Source organism: Pecten maximus, chromosome 5 (genome assembly GCF_902652985.1).
Source record: "Pecten maximus chromosome 5, xPecMax1.1, whole genome shotgun sequence".
Classification (NCBI taxonomy): domain Eukaryota; kingdom Metazoa; phylum Mollusca; class Bivalvia; order Pectinida; family Pectinidae; genus Pecten; species Pecten maximus.
In genome coordinates, this window is record NC_047019.1 from 35,518,478 (window position 1) to 35,538,534 (window position 20,057).

The 20,057-nt window shown below is 38.7% G+C and overlaps 2 protein-coding genes across 3 annotated transcripts in view; one reads left to right on the plus strand and one right to left on the minus strand.

The window, feature by feature from the left end:
• The first annotated feature begins 2,126 nt into the window (after positions 1-2,126).
• On the plus strand, positions 2,127-7,256 carry LOC117327896 (DNA-directed RNA polymerases I, II, and III subunit RPABC2-like). Its single transcript, XM_033885125.1, has 5 exons — positions 2,127-2,192; positions 3,132-3,192; positions 5,489-5,619; positions 5,839-5,910; positions 6,915-7,256. The coding sequence occupies exons 1-5, from the start codon at positions 2,170-2,172 to the stop codon at positions 7,003-7,005; spliced, it is 378 nt and encodes a 125-aa protein (XP_033741016.1). The 5' UTR covers positions 2,127-2,169; the 3' UTR covers positions 7,006-7,256.
• Positions 7,257-10,778: 3,522 nt separating this feature from the next.
• The window catches only part of LOC117327897 (cullin-5-like), a 29,002-nt gene continuing 19,723 nt past the window's right edge, over positions 10,779-20,057 (minus strand). For both annotated transcript variants that reach the window (XM_033885128.1, XM_033885127.1), the window contains exons 16-18: positions 18,908-19,026; positions 18,328-18,451; positions 10,779-17,137 (exon numbers count right to left, since the gene is read on the minus strand). In XM_033885128.1, the coding sequence (XP_033741019.1) occupies positions 16,943-17,137; positions 18,328-18,451; positions 18,908-19,026 (438 nt within the window). In that variant the 3' untranslated portion in view covers positions 10,779-16,942. The remainder of the gene's footprint in view (positions 17,138-18,327; positions 18,452-18,907; positions 19,027-20,057) is intronic.

A 20,057-nucleotide genomic window follows, 5' to 3' on the forward strand; every position in this document is an offset into this window, starting at 1 on the left:
TCAATGTGGGGTTCCATTATCCGCGTTGCCTTGTGGAGGCTGTGCATTCTGCACCCGAGCTCGTAACCAGTGGGAGGTGTTTGAGGAGGAGGTTGATTATGTGGTTCCGCTAACTGTTAGGCGGGTGTCGTCGCCTGACACCGAAGTCAGCTCCTTGATATATCCGACATGGACGGATCACCTCTCAGAGGAGGAGCTGCGAGCTAGACAGTTGGAAGACCCAGACTTGCGACTTGTCATTGGGTGGTTGGAGAACGAGGAGAGTCCATCAGAGGTCGATCTCAGGGTCGCGGGTAAAGAAGTCCGACATTGGTGGAATTGTCGAGATCAATGGTGCAAGCGGGGTCAAGTCTGGTTTTATCGCTGGGAGGACCCTATTACTCCGAGACTGTTACTTCTTCTTCCTAGGTCCTTACGGCTTCTGGCCCTTCAGAAGTCTCATGATCTGCCCAACTCGGGACACCTAGGGGAAACAAAGACCCTTCAACGTGTTAAACAGAGTGTTATCTGGTACGGGATGTCTGGTGACGGCAAGAAGTACGTATCGTCTTGCAGGGTCTGCGGACTCAACAAGAAAGCAAGTATCAAACCCAAAGCTGCCCTCGGACAATACCATTCTGGGAACCCAATGGAGAGGGTTCACATGGACATTTTGGGGCCTCTTCCCGTTACCCCACGAGGGAACAAGTACATCCTCATGGTGATTGACCAATTTTCAAAGTGGTTAGAATGCTACCCATTGCCGGACCAGAGCGCAGAAAGTGTCGCACGGGCTGTGGTGGATGAATTCATCTCCAGATTCGGCTGTCCACTGGAAATCCACACGGATCAAGGCAGAAATATGGATGGGTCTCTTGTAAGGACAGTTTGCAAATTGCTTCAGATCACAAAGACGAGAACAACTCCATACCATCCAGCTTCCAATGGTCAGATCGAAAGGTATAACCGGACTATTCTACAGTCACTCCGATGTTTTATCGACGGGAAACAAGGTAGTTGGGATCAACATCTACAGCAGCTTGCAGGGGCCATAAGAGCAACTGTGCACCGGCAAACCGGGTTCACTCCTAATCGGATGATGTTGGGTAGGGAGGTAACCCAGCCTCTTGACATCTATCTGGGCACATCTAATGTTAAGTCTCAGGTAGAGAGTCCCGCTGAGTATGTGCTCGGTTTGGAGGAAGTGTTAGAGGAAGTCCATCGGATTGCACGCCAGAATCTTGGCGGCGCGCAGCACAGGCAGAAGAGGGATTATGATCTCCGAGTTCACCAAAGAGCCTACCAGGTGGGGGATGTAGTTCTGAAGGTGGATTCTTCTACGACAGTTGGGGTATCGAAGAAGCTGAAGGCTCCTTGGAAGGGGCCCTATTTGGTGACCACGGTAAAATCGCCTGTGTTGTACACCATCACCGACCGGAAGGGCAGTAGTGTTATCCATCACGATCGCCTAAAACTTTGTAAGGACAGAGAGTTTCCGGTCTGGCTGAGGAGAATGAGGAACGAACTCCTCAAGGAGCTGGAAGTGGAGTCGTCGGCTGATTCCCGGGAGCGTGAACATGAGGGTGATATGGGACTACGGAAGTTGTTTTCTGGTCCTGGTTCCACGGCAGGGGCAGGAGAACCCGATGAGAACGGTCAGGTAACACAGAACTCTCCGACCCCGCGGAGTTCCCGCCGGAGGAGGTCCCCTAGGTATCTGCAGGATTACGACCTGTCATTCGGGAAGTGATGGGCTTTGTCGTATGAATCTGGATAGGACATGCGAGTTGCTCAGCAACTGTCGAGGACATGGAACTTGGTCTTTGTTCCAGCGACTAGTCGACATTTTATAAAATGGGGAGGAGTGTTGTGACTCTATGGGGCGAGTTGGTTTGCGGTGGTCCGAGTCTGTAGGTATATCTGGACAACTCGCCCGAAGGTGATGTGTGGAAGTACTCGTCACTCGTCCAGGTTAGTCTACATATGGTTGTTCTGGTATACGGACGTGTTTCACACACCGCACCTGACTGACCGTAGGCTCGCCGTATTGCACGGCATTATATATATACTATATCCTAGCAGATATTGCATATTCACGGCTATCTTGCACAACAGCACCCACTGTAAGAATGAAACTTCCCATTGATCGAGACTGTAAGCGTTTGTGCGACGAAGACTGAAATAGAAAAAATGGCGGACGAAGACGGAGATAAGTATGCACAGTCTATTTTTCACGCTTTACCAACACCGTATATTCTTTTAAGTAAAATATATCGATTAGTATTTGAAGAGTTCAATTTACGTTATGATTCGAAACAAAGTATGTTTCAGTTTATGGCCGACGTTCCGGTTTTTTCATCCTTATTATTTATTGCACAACGAGCCATGCTGCACGCGTGCTTGTAAATAAAATGTAGACCATTCGTTATTCGACGACGTTTATTTACATTCGTACCCGGTACTTAAACGGGTCCCTGAAGCCATCTTTCAATTAAGGTATAACTATGTTATTACGATGAAAAAGGTTATTAACTTAAATATGAATAGTAATCTGAACATGATCAGGTCGGGGAAACCCCTAGATCGGCGTATAATACCTCGATCGGCCTATTATACGCCGATTGAGGTATGGATTTGTTACTAGAAATAGCTCAAATCAATTTAAACTCATCTTTTTAAAAATTTCTATCCAAGTCGCATGAATTTATGACAAAATAAATAATATTTTGCTGAAATATGTTTAATGGAAGCAGTGGCTACTTAGAAACTTGATGTTACAATCGCCGCCGTAGTAACACTACCATCGTAACATAGGCCATATAGACCGGAAGTATTACATCTGTTTTCAGTTCTTTCCCGCACTCAAATAAATTTAATTTTTGTATTTGTATAACGTTTAATGCCTAAATAAATGCGACTTGGATAGAAATTTTTAAAAAAGATGAGTTTAAATTGATTTGAGCTATTTTTAGTAACAAATCCATACCTCAATCGGCGTATAATAGGCCGATCGAGGTATTATACGCCGATCTAGGGGTTTCCCCGACCTGATGATGATCAGCGTTATACGGTAACGTTAAGTAGGTACTGTATACTAATATAGGTTTAGCTTTATACGATCACAATGTTTAAACCACTTGATTTGTTTGCAGTTTTGATGACGATTTAGATGAAGTAGAAGATGAAGAGCCACTTGATGAACCTATTAGTCAGGTAATTAATAATTATGTAACATATTTTTACAATCTACTAATTAAAATATATAGATGCTCATTCTCACTACGTTATATGAACATCTAACGACATCGCATAAGGGGTCACGTTCTGGTGAGTGGTGACCTTTGTTACCTCAATATTTCTCTTTCAGGTCGAATTGACAAATTTTTGATGTCATCAATCTCACCCACTTATCACATCATGCATCTGAAGTAGCCCTGAGTTTCCTCTGGTGTAGGGCCAGAGCGCACTACTATATGAAAACGTGGAATTATCCGACACCGTATGGTGCCGCTAAGAATTTTGTGCAAATACAATAAAATTGGGTTTGACATAACACCTACCTTACATATATGGATAACTGAGATATTTATTTACCCCAGAACACCCATTAGTCCCTATCTTGCATTATTCCAGCCGTATATACCCTATACCTAGCTTTACGCTAGTCAAAATTTCATACTTGACTCAGCGCCATATTGCTAACTATGTAGGTCACAGGCGGACTAATTACCCCAATCAGACAGTGCAAGGTGGAGCGAAAAGAAAAGAAATACTACATTTATTTTTTTATATATTTTACCGCTTATAATTTATAAAATTATAAAAAAAAATAATGAATTTTTAAATTGAATATAACAGGTTTTGGTAAATAATAAGCTTAGTTTTCTTGATTTAAACTATGTAAAAAGAAAAACACATTAAATGATACATGAACTTTTCGGTCCATTGCATTCCAATTCGGGTGGTTAGTGGTACTGTCACTTACAAAATTGAGGGTCAACAGTATGAAATTTTGAGTAGCGTAAAGCGAGGGTTCTATACGGATGTACGGGTGTTCAAGGGATAAATAAATATCTCATTTATCCATATATGTAAGGTAGGTGTTATGTCACACTCGATTTTATTGTATTTGCACCAAATTCTTAGCGACGCCAAACAGTGTTGGATAATTCCACATTTTCATATAGTAGTGCGCTCTGGCCCTACACCAGACATGGTGTCGGGGCCAGAGGAAACTCGGGCTAGCATCTGAAGCTAACCATTTCGGTTATGCACTTTAGTCATGCTATTTTCACTTTCAAGATTCTGTAAGTAGTAATTTGATTGGGGTAATCCAAAAGGTCACCCTGACATGAGTCACATGACCCATTATCCAATGTTTTTAGATGTTCATGTAACACAGTGAGAATGACCATCTAGATTTTAATTAGATTGCATATTTTTACATAATTATATGATATTTATCAAAATCATCTAGCAGGAAATCCATGCTACATGTATATCCATGTATATTGTATATAACTTAGCAACACAAATGATGAAGGAAGACAACTTTTTGACTCGTGCCCTGACCGGGCCTCAAACTCACGATCTACGGCACCCAATCGTCTAGCCAGAAATACCCGCAGCCTATACCGCTGCGCCACATCAGCGTTCTTAAAAAAAGAACGTTTCAATGGCGCAGAGATGGTTGGCCCGATACCCTGACATGATCATTGTGGAAGTTGTCTATAAGATGATATGAATACCTGGATCGCCATGTATTTACATACATGGATACGAATTGTACATATATTATATATATTTCTCTCGGTACAACTACGACAGGAAATTCAAATCTTTATCTTCGGATCACCAACACAAAGTGTATATGATACATTGTGCTAATAAATAGATACCCACGATCTACGGCACCATGTATATTGTATATATATATATATACAATGATAGTATTGTTCAATACGCGGGATGGATGACTTCTCTGACCAGTCCAAATTGGTAAAGAGTCTATGAGCAAGAGTTTCCAAATTCCTCTGGCCCTGACACCATTTCTGGTGTAGGCCAGAGCAAAGCCAAGACTAAATGGGTGTGGTGGGGTAAATAAATATCTCTTTATCTTTATGTATAAGGTAGGTGTTATGTCACACCCAATTTTATTTATCTGCACCGAAATCTTAATTACACCAATCAGTGTCGGAGAATTCTACATTTCCATATAGTAGTGTGTTTGCCCTACACCAGACAGTGTTAGGGCCAGAGGAAACTCAGACTAAGAGCCTATCAGTTCTGCTGTTTTCAACATTCTATTCTTTTGTGAAAGTATCAGACCTCTATAGAGTGCAATAGTTCATAAAAAATGCAACACAATTTGATAAGATGTTGTCGGAAAAAATGCTTTTCAGTTGTGACCATTTTTAAAGTATTTATGTAAGATTCATCCCTGTTATAGGGAGGTGAGTTCTTGCTTGATAAGAAATAAATGATCTGATGTTTATTTGTATGTCAACAGCCACAAGACCAGGTTGAAGTGCTGTCCTCTGATGCTGGTCTGGCAGTTCCACCTGAGAAGAGGATCACTACACCTTACCTAACTAAATATGAAAGAGCAAGAGTGCTTGGGACCAGAGCACTGCAAATAGCGTATGTATTATAAACACTTCAAAGTGACTCTGATAAATCAAAAACCCAAATGAGTTTTGAATTACATGCTAAGTACAATGAAACTATGTTAACTGTAATTCTCTGTACAAATTGGCAATATTTCAATTAATCAGTAAATGTGCTTGGCTGGATGTAGACTTGATTAACACATCATCTTTAATCATCCATACATCAGACAATGTGATTACATAATTACAGAATGTGTGCCCCGGTGATGGTAGAATTGGAAGGAGAAACCGATCCTCTACTCATTGCCATGAAAGAGTTAAAGTAAGTTAATCAGAAAGCACTGTGTGATGTAGATCAGTCTGCTATTGACAGAATACCAACCTGTGTTAAATGTAGAAATTAGTGACAAAAAAGATAACACAAACTGATGACTGTAAAAACACCTGAAATTCAGGAAAAATAATGAGTTTGAATTTAAAAAAAACCTTTTAAAACACTTCCATGAAACTTTGACTGTTACTGTACAATTGACCTAGGATATTTTCACACTAATGGATGAAATAGATTCTTTAGTATTAATATGGATTTTCTGAATAAAGTTATCAAGTTTTTTTTATTATCCCTCATGAGGAAGTGGGAAAGGGGAAACATTGTTCCATTTATATGTGCATATACACGTTCACCTTTTTGTCAACACTGATGCAGTGGTCAAGTATCAAAATAGTGAGAATACCTCAAACAAGTTTGTGTTTCACGGTGCCAAGGGAAATGACAAGGTCACTGTTACTATTTAATGAAAATCTTTGTCAACACTCGAGTGACATCCTTAATTTGATTTTGATCAAAATTCATATTATGGTCGAGTATGAAAATACCTCTAACAAGTTCATGATTCAGGGAGACAAGGTCACTGATACTATTTAAAGAAAACAGTTGTCAGTACTCTAAGTAAGGACTTCACATGAGGGGATTTGATTTGCTTGTGATGCCTTGTTCAACTCTCTATTTGCTAATTAATTTGTAGATATTTCAAAAATCACACCTGTACTACTCTTGTCAGTTCAATCCAAGGTATACTCGGTACTCTATGGAAAAATAATAGAAACTTGTGGATTCCTTGTAGGGAAAATGATCTTGAATGCAAGATGATCTTGAAAATAAGCCATTTAATTTGACCCAAGTCATTAGCCTGATTTGTACTAAAAATTATGACACCCTGATCATTTCAGTAACTAGAATTGTATATAATGAATTAATTTAGTTTAAGCAAATGAATATTTTACACATTTCCTATATGTAATTACTTGTTCTGATAACTGTTTCAGAGCAAGAAAGGTTCCACTCATCATTCGACGATATCTTCCTGATGGAAGTTTCGAGGACTGGGCTGTGGATGAACTTTTAATGACAGAATGAAAGAATCACTTCCAAGCAATTTTCATTTCATTTGTGAAAGATTGTGAGAGAGAAAGATGATTGATGACAGAATCAGGGAGATTTCAAAAGTAAGGCATAGTGAGAGAGAAAGATGAATGATGACAGAATCCGTGAGTGTTCAGAAGAAAGTCAGATCAATGTTTTCTGTCCATGTGTTTTGATCATTTCATTTTACGTGTAATTTTGTATTTGTCCAAGATATATGTATTAAAACAAGTTTTACATAATAATTTGAGTAGTCCTTATCTCTTAATTTCATTCTTTCCTCTCATAAATTCTGTAGGTTTCCTTATTCCTTCCATACCTAATCACAATATCTTCAAAACTATTATTTAACAGACAATATAAAACTGAAGAGACAGAGAATGGGATGTGAAGTGTTTACATTCTGGCTGGCATTGTACCAATCTTTTAAGTTTTAGGAGATTATCTATCCTAAAAGGAGTAAGAGTTGCATTGCAGATACCAGACGTGGATACAGCCTTCGACCTCAAGTGGGCGGATTGTCACGATACCAGATACGGACACAGCCTTCAAGTGGGAGGATTGTCGTGATACCAGACGCAGACACAGCCTTCTATTGGGAAGAGTGTCACGATACCAGACACGGACACAGCCTTCGACCTCAAGTGGGCGGATTGTCACGATACCAGACACGGACACAGCCTTCAAGTGGGAGGATTGTCGTGATACCAGACGCAGACACAGCCTTCTATTGGGAGGAGTGTCACGATACCAGACACGGACACAGCCTTCGACCTCAAGTGGGCGGATTGTCACGATACCAGACACGGACACAGCCTTCAAGTGGGAGGATTGTCGTGATACCAGACGCAGACACAGCCTTCGAGTGGGAGGAGTGTAGCGATACCAGACGCGGACACAGCCTTCGACCTCAAGTGGGCGGATTGTCACGATACCAGACAAGGACACTCTCAAGTGGGAGGATTGTCGTGATACCAGATGCAGACACAGCCTTCGACCTCAAGTGGGCGGATTGTCACGATACCAGACACAGACACAGCCTTCAAGTGGGAGGATTGTCGTGATACCAGATGCAGACACAGCCTTTGACCTCAAGTGGGCGGATTGTCACGATACCAGACACAGACACAGCCTTCAAGTGGGAGGATTGTCGTGATACCAGATGCAGACACAGCCTTCGACCTCAAGTGGGCGGATTGTCACGATACCAGACACGGACACAGCCTTCCATTTGGAGGATTGTCATGATACCAGATGCTGACACATCCTTCAAGTGGGAGGAGTGTCGCGATACCAGACGCGGACACAGCCTTCGAGTGGGAGGAGTGTCGCGATACCAGATGCGGACACAGCCTTCGAGTGAGAGGAGTGTCGGGATACCAGACACGGGAACATCCTTTGAGTGGGAGGAGTGTCGCGATACCAGACGTGGACACAGTCTTCGAGTGGGAGGAGTGTCGCGAAAGGCCTGTATCAGTTGGATTTGACCAAACGTCAAAATAATGTTCTTGTTCACGTCGTTAATATGTTAATAACACTATTTGTTGAAGTCAAACAATGTTATGTATGGTTATGGATGGGGGTCTCAACTGCTTTAAAGATGAAGTCCAGACTCCATAGGGGTGTGAAAAGATCTCGGGGATTGTTTTTACAACCTGATTTTGTTTAAAGAAACTTAAGTCCCTATGGATGGGGAAAGACCCCTGGACCTATTTTTACATCAGGATTGTGTTTATCTCTTGATGCTTAACAATACTACATGTATATTTGGTTAAAGGGCAGGGATCTCAACCGTTTTCAAAACTATAACCAAGAAACTAAGTCCCTTGGGGTGGGGAAAGACCCCAGGGCCCATTTTTACAACAGGGTTGTGTTTATCTCTTTATGATACAATGCTATATATGGTTATATGGTGGGGATCTGAACGGTTTCAAAACTACATGTAGCAATGAAAAGGACTTACTTCTACTGGGCCCCGTCCTTTGGCCTCAGGGGGGTCAGTCTCCATTTATGCAAAATCTGTTCCATTTCCCTTAAGGATGTTTTGACCATATTTGGTTCAAATCCATTCAGTACTTCGTGACAAGTAGCGATTTAAAGGACTTGCCCCTATTTCCCCTATTGGACCCGTCCCCTCTTGCCCCAGGGGTGTCAGTCACCATTTATTCAAAATCTGTTCCCCCTTCCCGAAGAATGTTTCTGACCAAATTTGATGAAAATCCATTACTTTACTTTATGACAAGTAACGATTTAAAGGATTTGCTTCTATTTCCTTTATTGAGCCCAGTCCCTCTCATGGCCCCAGGGGGGTCAGGGTAACAATTTATGCAAAATCTGTTTATCTTCTAATAAGGATGTTTCTGACCAAATTTGGTTAAATCCATTCAGTACTTTGTGAGAAATAGTGATTTAAAGGACTTGCCTCTATTTCCCCTATTGGGCTCTGGCCCAAGGGGGTGGGGGTGTGTGTGTCAGAGGCACCATGCAAAATCTGTACCTTCCCCTAAGAATGTTTCTGACAATATTTGGTTCAAATCCATTCACTATTTTTTGACAAGTAGCGATTTAAACAACTTGCCCCTACTTCATGACTAGTAGGGATTTGAAGCAAATGTTGACGGACACTGCGACATGTCATAAGCTCACCAGCCCTTTGAGCCAGGTGAGCTAAAAATCTAAGATTAAAGGCAGAAGCTCATTGAGGCTTTAGATATAAAACAAACATAAAAACCAGCTACCATCACCAACATCCCGGACCACTAAAGGGACCCTATGAATATCCTAAGAGAAGGCCTCGTCCTGAGGGATGACCTGTCTTGGACAAGACTACAAGTCCAATGAAACAATTTGCCAGGATGAAAGACGGTGATGAGAGAACTTGGCCAACAATAACAAAGAGGCCCAGAGGGCCTGCTTCACTCACCTGGATATTTCGCTGATCATGGCAAATATATTTTAAGTTACATTTCAATTATTTTCCACCTTTTTTGCTGCATCTTCCAACTGGTTTAACGTTTGTTTTTGTCTTTCTATTTTGCAACATTTCACCTATTAGGCCCACTCTCTCCAGCTACAAAGAACCCATACCCTCCATTTATAGAACATTAGATCTCCTTAGCCCATTAATCCTTCAAACTCTCATCAAAATCCATTTAGTCATTTAGGACTAGTAGGGATTTAAAGGATTTACCTCAATTTCCTCTATTGGGCCCCACCCCGCTGGCCCCAGAGTGTCGAGTCATCATTTACCAAAGAAGTCGAACAAGACTTATATTGGGTCAGTGGTCAGTGTCATCTTTTATGAAAAATCTGTCCATATTCCCCTAAGAATGTTTCTGACCAAATTTGGTTCAGATCCATTCATAACTTAATGACTAGTAGTGATTTAAAGGAATGTCTATTCCCTTATTGTGCCCCACCTCTGTCCCCATGGGGGTCAGAGTCACCATTTATGCAAAATTGATTCCCCTTCTCCTAAGGATGTTTCTGACTGAATTGGGTTCAAATCCATCAATAACCAGGTGAGCTAAAAACAAACCTTTCTGATTAATCAGCAGATATTTACATTCAGGAACATTAATAAAGCATTTTTATATGAAACAATTGTAATGCAAATATGGTTATAATGTCTATATTATAAGGTTTATTTGCACCTACCTATTGTTAATTTATATCTACTTTTTTATACGTCGTATTACAAACTCAACCACGGAAGCAGTACTTCATGGGGGATGAAAACAGCTGTCTAATAAGACCAGATAAAACAATTCAGTTTTCAAGACTTTTATTCAGAAATGGAAGAGTTGAAAATGTTAATGAGTCCATCAGAATGATGGAACACTCATTTTATAGTTGTACATGCATAACAATGATTTTTTTTCTCTATATCATCCTCCCTGCCCCTGGTACTAAATGACAATTTTAAAATTACAAATGTATTGCATTGTCTAGACTTCATTTCGTTTAAATAAAAGACTGAAAAGTTAGTAACCTACATAGATAATAATTAGTGAAGTCACATCAGTACTTAGTAAAGATAACTGATGTACATGATAATTAAGACGTCTATACATCAGATGGAGAAATAAAACAATTTGCACAGTAAAACTAAGATAACTTAAGAATGAAAGATTGTGACATTGGTTCTTTAGTAAAGATAGTTAACATAAAAAGATGAGGATGTCCATAATGTAGTAAAGCTAGAATAAGACAATAAAAATAATACACAAGATGTAGGATTGTATCACTTACACAGAAATATTTCTGTGGATACAGGACAACATATTACTATATAACTATTTACTTATTTAGAATTTGATAAGAAAAGGGAGGTCCCTGACCTAGATTATCAGTACAAATAGAGCAGTGTTGATAACTGTTGATATCAAAACTTTCTATACATTTGAATGTAACATTTCACAACAATCATATAAGTCTGATAGAAGAAAAAGCAAATTATGTAGAGTGCTGACAATTTACACATGTACTTTCACAAAAAGATTCAAGGTTTGTGCGTGACTCTTCAAACCTGTTTAATTTTCAAAAGTAAGTGGCATTGAAAACCTTCATAAATCAAATATATTATCAAATGTTATTTGTAAATAATCTATCTTTTTGTTTCTCATGCCACTTAGCATAATACTATACATCTAAGAGAGTCCCCATATATTGTGGGACTATTTTACAATAAATAAACACTCAATCTTAACACTAACACACACATACACACATCTTCCAAATGTACCACACATTAACAACACTCGGGGTACTTTAACCACCTGTGACTCTCCATCTCACCATCATCTATAGTCAACACTTAATGATATTTCTCCTTTGCTAACCAAGGATTACAATCCTGTACCTTCCACTCTAGGAAATACCACTGAAAGCCTTAGAGAGAGAAGATGTGTTTTGAGACGTAACCGATTGCACAATCTTACATTAACAAGTTTGTCTTTAGATGATGTTACCACCTATGTCCAGACTAACAATTTAAATGTAACAATATTTCTATATACCACTAACAAGTACTTCCTCCTATCTTTAATACCAGGGTATAACATAATGCAGCAGTGATTACACAGCTTTGAGGATAAAAGGAAGCTAATGGGTACTAGTAGTAGTATTACATTATTTGATTTCTATTGTTGACTGTTTTAAATCATCAAGATGGCAGAAGTGTACAAAATGTATCACAAAATGTATCACAAAATGTGTCTTGTATGTACACGAGTCAATTTCAATATCCTCCTCAATTGTGGTTCATTTAATACAAGTCTCGGATATCAACACCATATTCATAATTACTACATTGTGTACTGATTACCCAGCAGCTACAATTTAGATTTAAGCCTCTGAATTAGTGACAATGGTATTAGTTTGAATTCCCAGAAATATTGACACTAAGTATCCTGACATTTGGTGTACTGCTATATTCAAAGCTGGTGTCCAAACAAGTGTATTCTATTGTACATCCATTTGTACTTATGAAAGAGTGCTATTCACTTGTGTCAGAAAAGATAACTGACCAATCATCCTCTAACTTCAACAGGGCTATTCCTTGTAGTTCAGCCAACGTATCAACCACTACAGCCTTGTGTAGGGCATGATTTGTAAGCAGAATTATAATTTGTAAACATTGGGATAGCCTTGTAGGGGAGATGATTTGTCAGCAGAAAGGAGAAACTTATGAGGGAGATATTGTAAGGGAGATAATTTGTAAGCTGGGAGGACTATGTAAGGGAGATAATTTGTAAGCTTGGAGGACTATGTAAGGGAAATAATTTGTAAGCTGGGAGGACTATGTAAGGGTGATAATTTGTAAGCTGGGAGGACTATGTAAGGGAGATGATTTGTAAGATGGGAGGACTATGTAAGGGTGATAATTTGTAAGCTGGGAGGACTATGTAAGGGAGATGATTTGTAAGCTGGGAGGACTATACAAGGGAGATGATTTGTAAGCTGGGATGACTATGTAAGGGAGATAACTTGTTAGCCGGGAGGACATTGTAAGGGAGACAATTTGTAAGCTGGGAGGACTATGTAAGGGAGATGATTTGTAAGCTGGGAGGACTATACAAGGGAGATAATTTGTAAGCTTGGAGGACTATGTAAGGGAGACAATTTGTAAGATGGGAGGACTATGTAAGGGAGATAATTTGTAAGCTGGGAGGACTATGTAAGGGAGATAATTTGTAAGCTTGGAGGACTATGTAAGGGAGATAATTTGTAAGCTGGGAGGACTACGTTAGGGAGATAATTTGTAAGCTTGGAGGACTATGTAAGGGAGATAATTTGTAAGCTGGGAGGACTATGCAAGGGAGATAATTTGCAAGCTGGGAGGACTATGTATGGGTGATAATTTGTAAGCTGGGAGGACTATGTAAGGGTGATAATTTGTAAGCTTGGAGGACTATGTAAGGGAGATGATTTGTTAGCTGGGAGGACATTATTAAGGGAGATAATTTGTAAGCTGGGAGGACTATGTAAGGGTGATAATTTGTAAGATGGGAGGACTATGTAAGGGTGATAATTTGTAAGCTTGGAGGACTATGTAAGGGAGATAATTTGTAAGCTGGGAGGACTATGCAAGGGAGATGATTTGTAAGATGGGAGGACTATGTAAGGGTGATAATTTGTAAGATGGGAGGACTATGTAAGGGAGATAATTTGTAAGATGGGAGGACTATGTAAGGGAGATAATTTGTAAGCTGGGAGGACTATGTAAGGGAATGGAGGACTATGTAAGGGAGATAGTTTGTAAGCTTGGAGGACTATGCATGGGAGATAATTTGTAAGCTCGGAGGACTATGTAAGGGAGATAATTTGCATTAGCAGGGAGGGCCTTGTAAGGAAGATATGAAAGCATCTGAAGTTATAGTGTCTCACCACTGTGTAATGCTAGTGGTTTCCATTACAACACTTAATATTACATCCCATTCTCACATTACTCATATTAAACAGCTACTCGCATAATACACCACGTCAATGTTCCTGTAAAAACACACGTTAAACAGAACTCTAATACTAACAATCCTAGAAGTCCATCTATAAAATATAACCATGGTAGAAAAGTACTGACAGCTATGCCATCATGAACATTAACAAATGTCACCATAAAAGATTAAATAGAGACAGGAACATATTACCTTTTATAACATAATATGCAAGTCTGAAGTTAATCTGTTAATGGAGAAAGCACTGTACAATTTAATAATTACATTGAATTTAAACCAGTGGCAGTATGCATGATTTTTTAAGCAAAATTCACATCCCGTGTTATTAAAAAAATATTTACACTCATACATGCATCATTATATCAAGGTCTGTTTCAGTTAAACACACTAAGGATCTTCGTAAACAAATACATCCACATACACGCTCATCTCTACCAGAAAGTTGTGTACATACATATGTGGCTAGTACTACAGATATCTACAACATCAACGAGAAATCAACATATGCTACATTTCACCATTAGTAAGTTCATACTCTTGGCACATCTTACATTTTCAAATATACATTTTGTATATTGTATATCTAACTGAGGTTCATATCTGGTTTTCCTAAAAGATATCAATTCAGGAATATATTCAGTACCAAAATAATAAAGTATGGTCTAAGGACTATGACTATGTACCCAATAAGTCTGTGTATAACTAACTCCTACCAAGGTATATAAGTATAAGCCTATTTCAGACATTATAAGAGTTTTATTAGGATCCTAAGTGTGTTTAATTGAAAACTTCTTCTTCCCACTGAAAGCCCACATATTGTATCTTTATATAATAAGTTACCTCAAATGTATGTTAAACTTGTCCTTTTCTATCTAAATATTATTTTTTTCATGGGGAAATAAACAGTTAAACACAGGAGAGCAAATAAAATGGGTATTTTTGTTGATGGTTTAATATCTAAGTCGGTGGAGATAAATTAGATTAAAAAAGAAACTGATTGATCACAAATGCTGATTGATGAATTCCTACTAAGCTAACAGTTTTACATATACAAGTAAGAAATCTCCTATCTGATCTTGGTCAATAATGTCAGTGCACTGTTTTTCTAATCAACCTGATAATTATCATATCAGCATTTAAATCTTACATACTTCAGTGGTGATACCTTAAAACCTGTCCCCACTATTGCTAATGTTTCAAAGCCAATACAAGGATGTTCGATCTTGTATTCGGTGTGACAAAGATAAGCAAACTTACAAGTCTTATTTTGATTACATTAGTCAACTCCTTTACTTTTGTAGTTTTTTCATTTGATAGAAAGTTAAATCAGTGTTTGGGGCATTTTTCTTAACTTCAGTAATGCTCTCCTACAGAATGTGAAGCTAAAACCAAGAGTTCTAGCGCTAGGGCACAATCAATGTCTGAGTGTATTGTCTTGTTAAAATGGAGACATACAACCATTCAAAGTGAAATATTGAATGATATTGAGTTGTTTACATATAATTTATTCTCTAGACTAAAATAAGGGATCTATGTGTAACAAAAGTTTTGAAACATTGCAGTTGATTTAATTATTTCACACCAATTTTGTTAGTTATAATTGCACAGACACTACAGATGAAGGATAAAATATACCTGCTCTACTGAAATATACTTCTGTTGTCTGATATATTACAGACAGGTAATAACAAACAATATGTCAAGATTATAAAGGATCATATTCATAGGTGATGGAGCAGAACTATGTAGTTGGTAAAGGCTAGGTGGCACCACAATATCTTCCTTAATGAAGGCTAGATGGCACCACAATATCTTCCTTGGTGAAGGCTAAGTGGCACCACAACATCTTCCTTGGTGAAGGCTAGGTGGCACCACAATATCTTCCTTGGTGAAGGCTAGGTGGCACCACAATATCTTCCTTTGTGAAGGCTAGGTGGCACCACAACATCTTCCTTGGTGAAGGCTAGGTGGCACCACAATATCTTCCTTGGTGAAGGCTAGGTGGCACCACAATATCTTCCTTAATGAAGACTAGGTGGTACCACAATATCTTCCTTTGTGAAGGCTAGGTGGCACCACAATATCTTCCTTGGTGAAGGCTAGGTGGCACCACAATATCTTCCTTGGTGAAGACTAGGTGGCACCACAATATCTTCCTTATGAAGGCTAGGTGGCACCACAATATCTTCCTTATGAAGGATACGTGGCACCACAATATCTTCCTTATGAAGGATACGTGGCACCACTATCTTTTCCTGGATGAAGGCTTGGTGGCACCACAATATCTTCATTATGAAGGCTAGGTGGCACCACAATCTTTTCCTTGATGAAGGCTAGGTGGCACCACTATCTTTTCCTTGATGAAGGATAGGTGGCAGCACAATCTTATCCTTGATGAAGGGTACATGACACCACATTTTCCTTAAGACACAGGAGCTGAACCACCATTTGTATCTAGGCAAGGTTGAAAAGAAATAATGATATGTCCCTGGGTTGTAAAGGGAAATACTGTCTCTTTGTTCCTGAAGTAGTATTCCACTTGACTGTGTCAGGATGACAGTATGGTACACAGTTTTCATTTAAGTAAGAAGGAAGGAGCTTGGGATTGCTATCCATCACTTCTTCTGAAGGTAGAGCACATATCAATAATCTCTAGTACCACAGCTAATGAGACACGATTCCAGCAGTTCTGTACTTCAGTGTCAGCCGGTCTTAACAGTCAGCTTAACACTAAATTAAAGTCATGTCCTAAACATTCCTGCAACGAAACTCAGCTGTTGACTAAAAGCACATATGGCCACCTTCATTTGCCAGAAACCACACTCTGACAAGCCCTGTTCTGATGGTTAACATACATAGCATGCTACATCAACATCACAGCATCATTTAACCACAGGTTAATATTCAGGGGCTGTTGGTCAAGTCATGGCTTTGGTGTAGAAAGAGCGAAATGTTTGATAGAGCTACACAGGCATCTATGCCATGTAGATAAACATGTTTATATTGTCCTCATCTCGGCGCATGTACTTGTGTTCTATTAACCATTCTATTTGCTCCTTGATGAGCTTTTTGGAGGGTAGGAACATGTTTCGGAGTATCTCTACCAGTTCTGTCTGTAAGGCAGCATTTGTAATGTGCTTCCTCATCTTCATGATCTTCACAATGGCCTCCTACAAACAAAAATTCATCATTATTACATGGTAGACATTTAGATAAGTTTGTAGTACCATACCAAAGGCTTGTGCCATGTGAAGGGCCTGTAGTACCACACAAAAGACATGTAATATCATACAAATGGCTTGTAGTACCATACAAAAGGCAGGTAGTATCATATGAGGACTTGTACAATACACAAAGCTTGTAGTACCATACACAAGGCTTGTAGTACCATAAACAAGGCTTGTAGTACCATACACAAGGCTTGTAGTACCATACACAAGGCTTGTAGTACCATACACAAGGCATGTAGCACCATACACAAGACTTGGAGTACCATACACAAAGCTTGTAGTACCATACACAAGACTTGGAGTACCATACACAAAGCTTGTAGTACCATACTTAAAGTACCATACAAAAGGCTTGTAGTACCATACACAAGGCTTGTAGTACCATACACAAGGCTTGTAGTACCATACTCAAGGCTAGTAGTAACATACACAAGGATTGTAGTACCATACACAAGGCTTGTAGTACCATACACAAAGCTTGTAGTACCATACACAAGACTTGTAGTACCATACACAAGGCGTGTAGTACCATACAAATGACTTAGAATTCCATACAAAAGGTTTGTTGTACTATACAAAGGGCTTGCATCACATAGACCTCCTTATTACCTATATAGACCTCCTTATTACCTATATAGACCTCCTTATTACCTATATAGAGCATGTTTATTTCAATCATTTGAAAGAAATGTAATTGATTAAAGATTTATTTTGTACTTTTTTGCTGTCAAACTTTCAATGGTGTTCACTGGAAAATTCTGAATTTTTTGTTTTTCATTTGACATAACAGGATAATCTGAAACATTTGAATTGTGCATAATCAGAGCTTTGAATATTAAATATACATAGTTCTTAGTGAAAAAATATCAGGTGTTTAAACGAACTGCTGATTATAACTGTACTGTTACTGTATATCAGAATGATCAAATAATAAATCTTGTAAGCTGTACATGAACAACGCACCTGTTCAAATAGAGGAGAGAAATGCCAATAAATATTGTTGTTTTAGAATGAGTTCTCACCTGTACTCGGATAGAATGAGTTCTCACCTGTACTCGGATAGAATGAGTTCTCACCTGTACTCGGATAGAATGAGTTCTCACCTGTACTCGGATAGAATGAGTTCTCACCTGTACTCGGAGGATTCGGAGCTGCATGATTCCCTCATTGTCTTCCTCTTTTGTCTTCTCTGTAGAGAGTTGTAGGCGACCAATCAAGTTGATCTTCCCTCTCTTTTGCACCTTCCCATTTTTGCTGTCAACACAGTGAAGACACATTATATAATCGGGATTAAAGGGAATGTCATGGAAATAATTTACGATCATATACATTTAATATCTACATAGTCATCTGAACTTAAGGGAATACAGTGGAAATAATTCACTATCATATACATTTAATATCTACATAGTCATCTGAACTTAAGGGAATACAGTGGAAATAATTCACTATCATATACATTTAATATCTACATAGTCATCTGAACTTAAGGGAATACAGTGGAAATAATTTACTTTCATATTTGTTTGATATCTATATAATCTTTCAGATTAATATTCAAAACTGCAAAACTTCGGAACTTCATAACGGTACGTGTCTTCAGATACGTGTCAATTTTTAACAATGAATTATTGTAACCATAACATTAACTATACTGTATCTAAAACTGATAAAATATTGGCCTGTTCATCGTATCAATGTTATACATACATGAGTGAGAAATCTTGGTTTATCCAGAATTGCGTGCTGTCATCGAAGTCTTTGGCAGATTTGGCTTCTGGGCAACACATCAGTAGCTGTCTCTTGATCTTTGGGAAGGCAGCAAGTGACTATAACAGATCATCACATATACCTTTACCAGTTGTACCGAGAGGGTACCATAGACTATACAATAGACTATAACAGATCATCACATATACCTTTACCAGTTATACTGAGAGGGTACCATAGACTATACATTAGACTATAACAGATCATCACATAAACCTTTACCAGTTATACTGAGGGTACCATAGACTATACAATAGACTATAACAGATCATCACATATACCTTTACCAGTTATACTGAGGGTACCATAGACTATACAATAGACTATAACAGATCATCACATATACCTTTACCAGTTATACTGAGGGTACCATAGACTATACAATAGAGTATAACAGATCATTACATATACCTTTACCAGTTATACTGAGGGTACCATAGACTATACAATAGACTATAACAGATCATCACATATACCTTTACCAGTTATACTGAGAGGGTACCATAGACTATACAATAGACTATAACAGATCATCACATATACCTTTACCAGTTGTACTCAGAGGGTACCATAGACTATACAATAGACTATAACAGATCATCACATATACCTTTACCAGTTGTACTGGGAGGGTACCATAGACTATACAATAGACTATAACAGATCATCACATATACCTTTACCAGTTGTACTGAGAGGGTACCATAGAAGGCAGTAATAGTCTATAACAGATCATCACATATACCTTTACCAGTTGTACTGAGAGGGTACCATAGACTATACAATAGACTATAACAGATCATCACATATACCTTTACCAGTTGTACTGAGAGGGTACCATAGAAGGCAGTAATAGACTATAACAGATCATCACATATACCTTTACCAGTTATACTGAGAGGGTACCATAGACTATACAATAGTCTATAACAGATCATCACATATACCTTTACTAGTTATACTGAGAGGGTACCATAGACTATACAATAGACTATAACAGATCATCACATATACCTTTACCAGTTATACTGAGAGGGTACCATAGACTATACAATAGACTATAACAGATCATCACATATACCTTTACCAG

Coding starts and splice junctions, on each gene's coding strand:
- LOC117327896 (XM_033885125.1), top strand. CDS start 2,170: ATGGCGGACGAAGACGGAGATAA. Junction 5,620..5,838: donor ACCAGAGCACTGCAAATAGC/GTATGTATTATA, acceptor ACATAATTACAG/AATGTGTGCCCCGGTGATGG. Junction 5,911..6,914: donor ATTGCCATGAAAGAGTTAAA/GTAAGTTAATCA, acceptor TAACTGTTTCAG/AGCAAGAAAGGTTCCACTCA.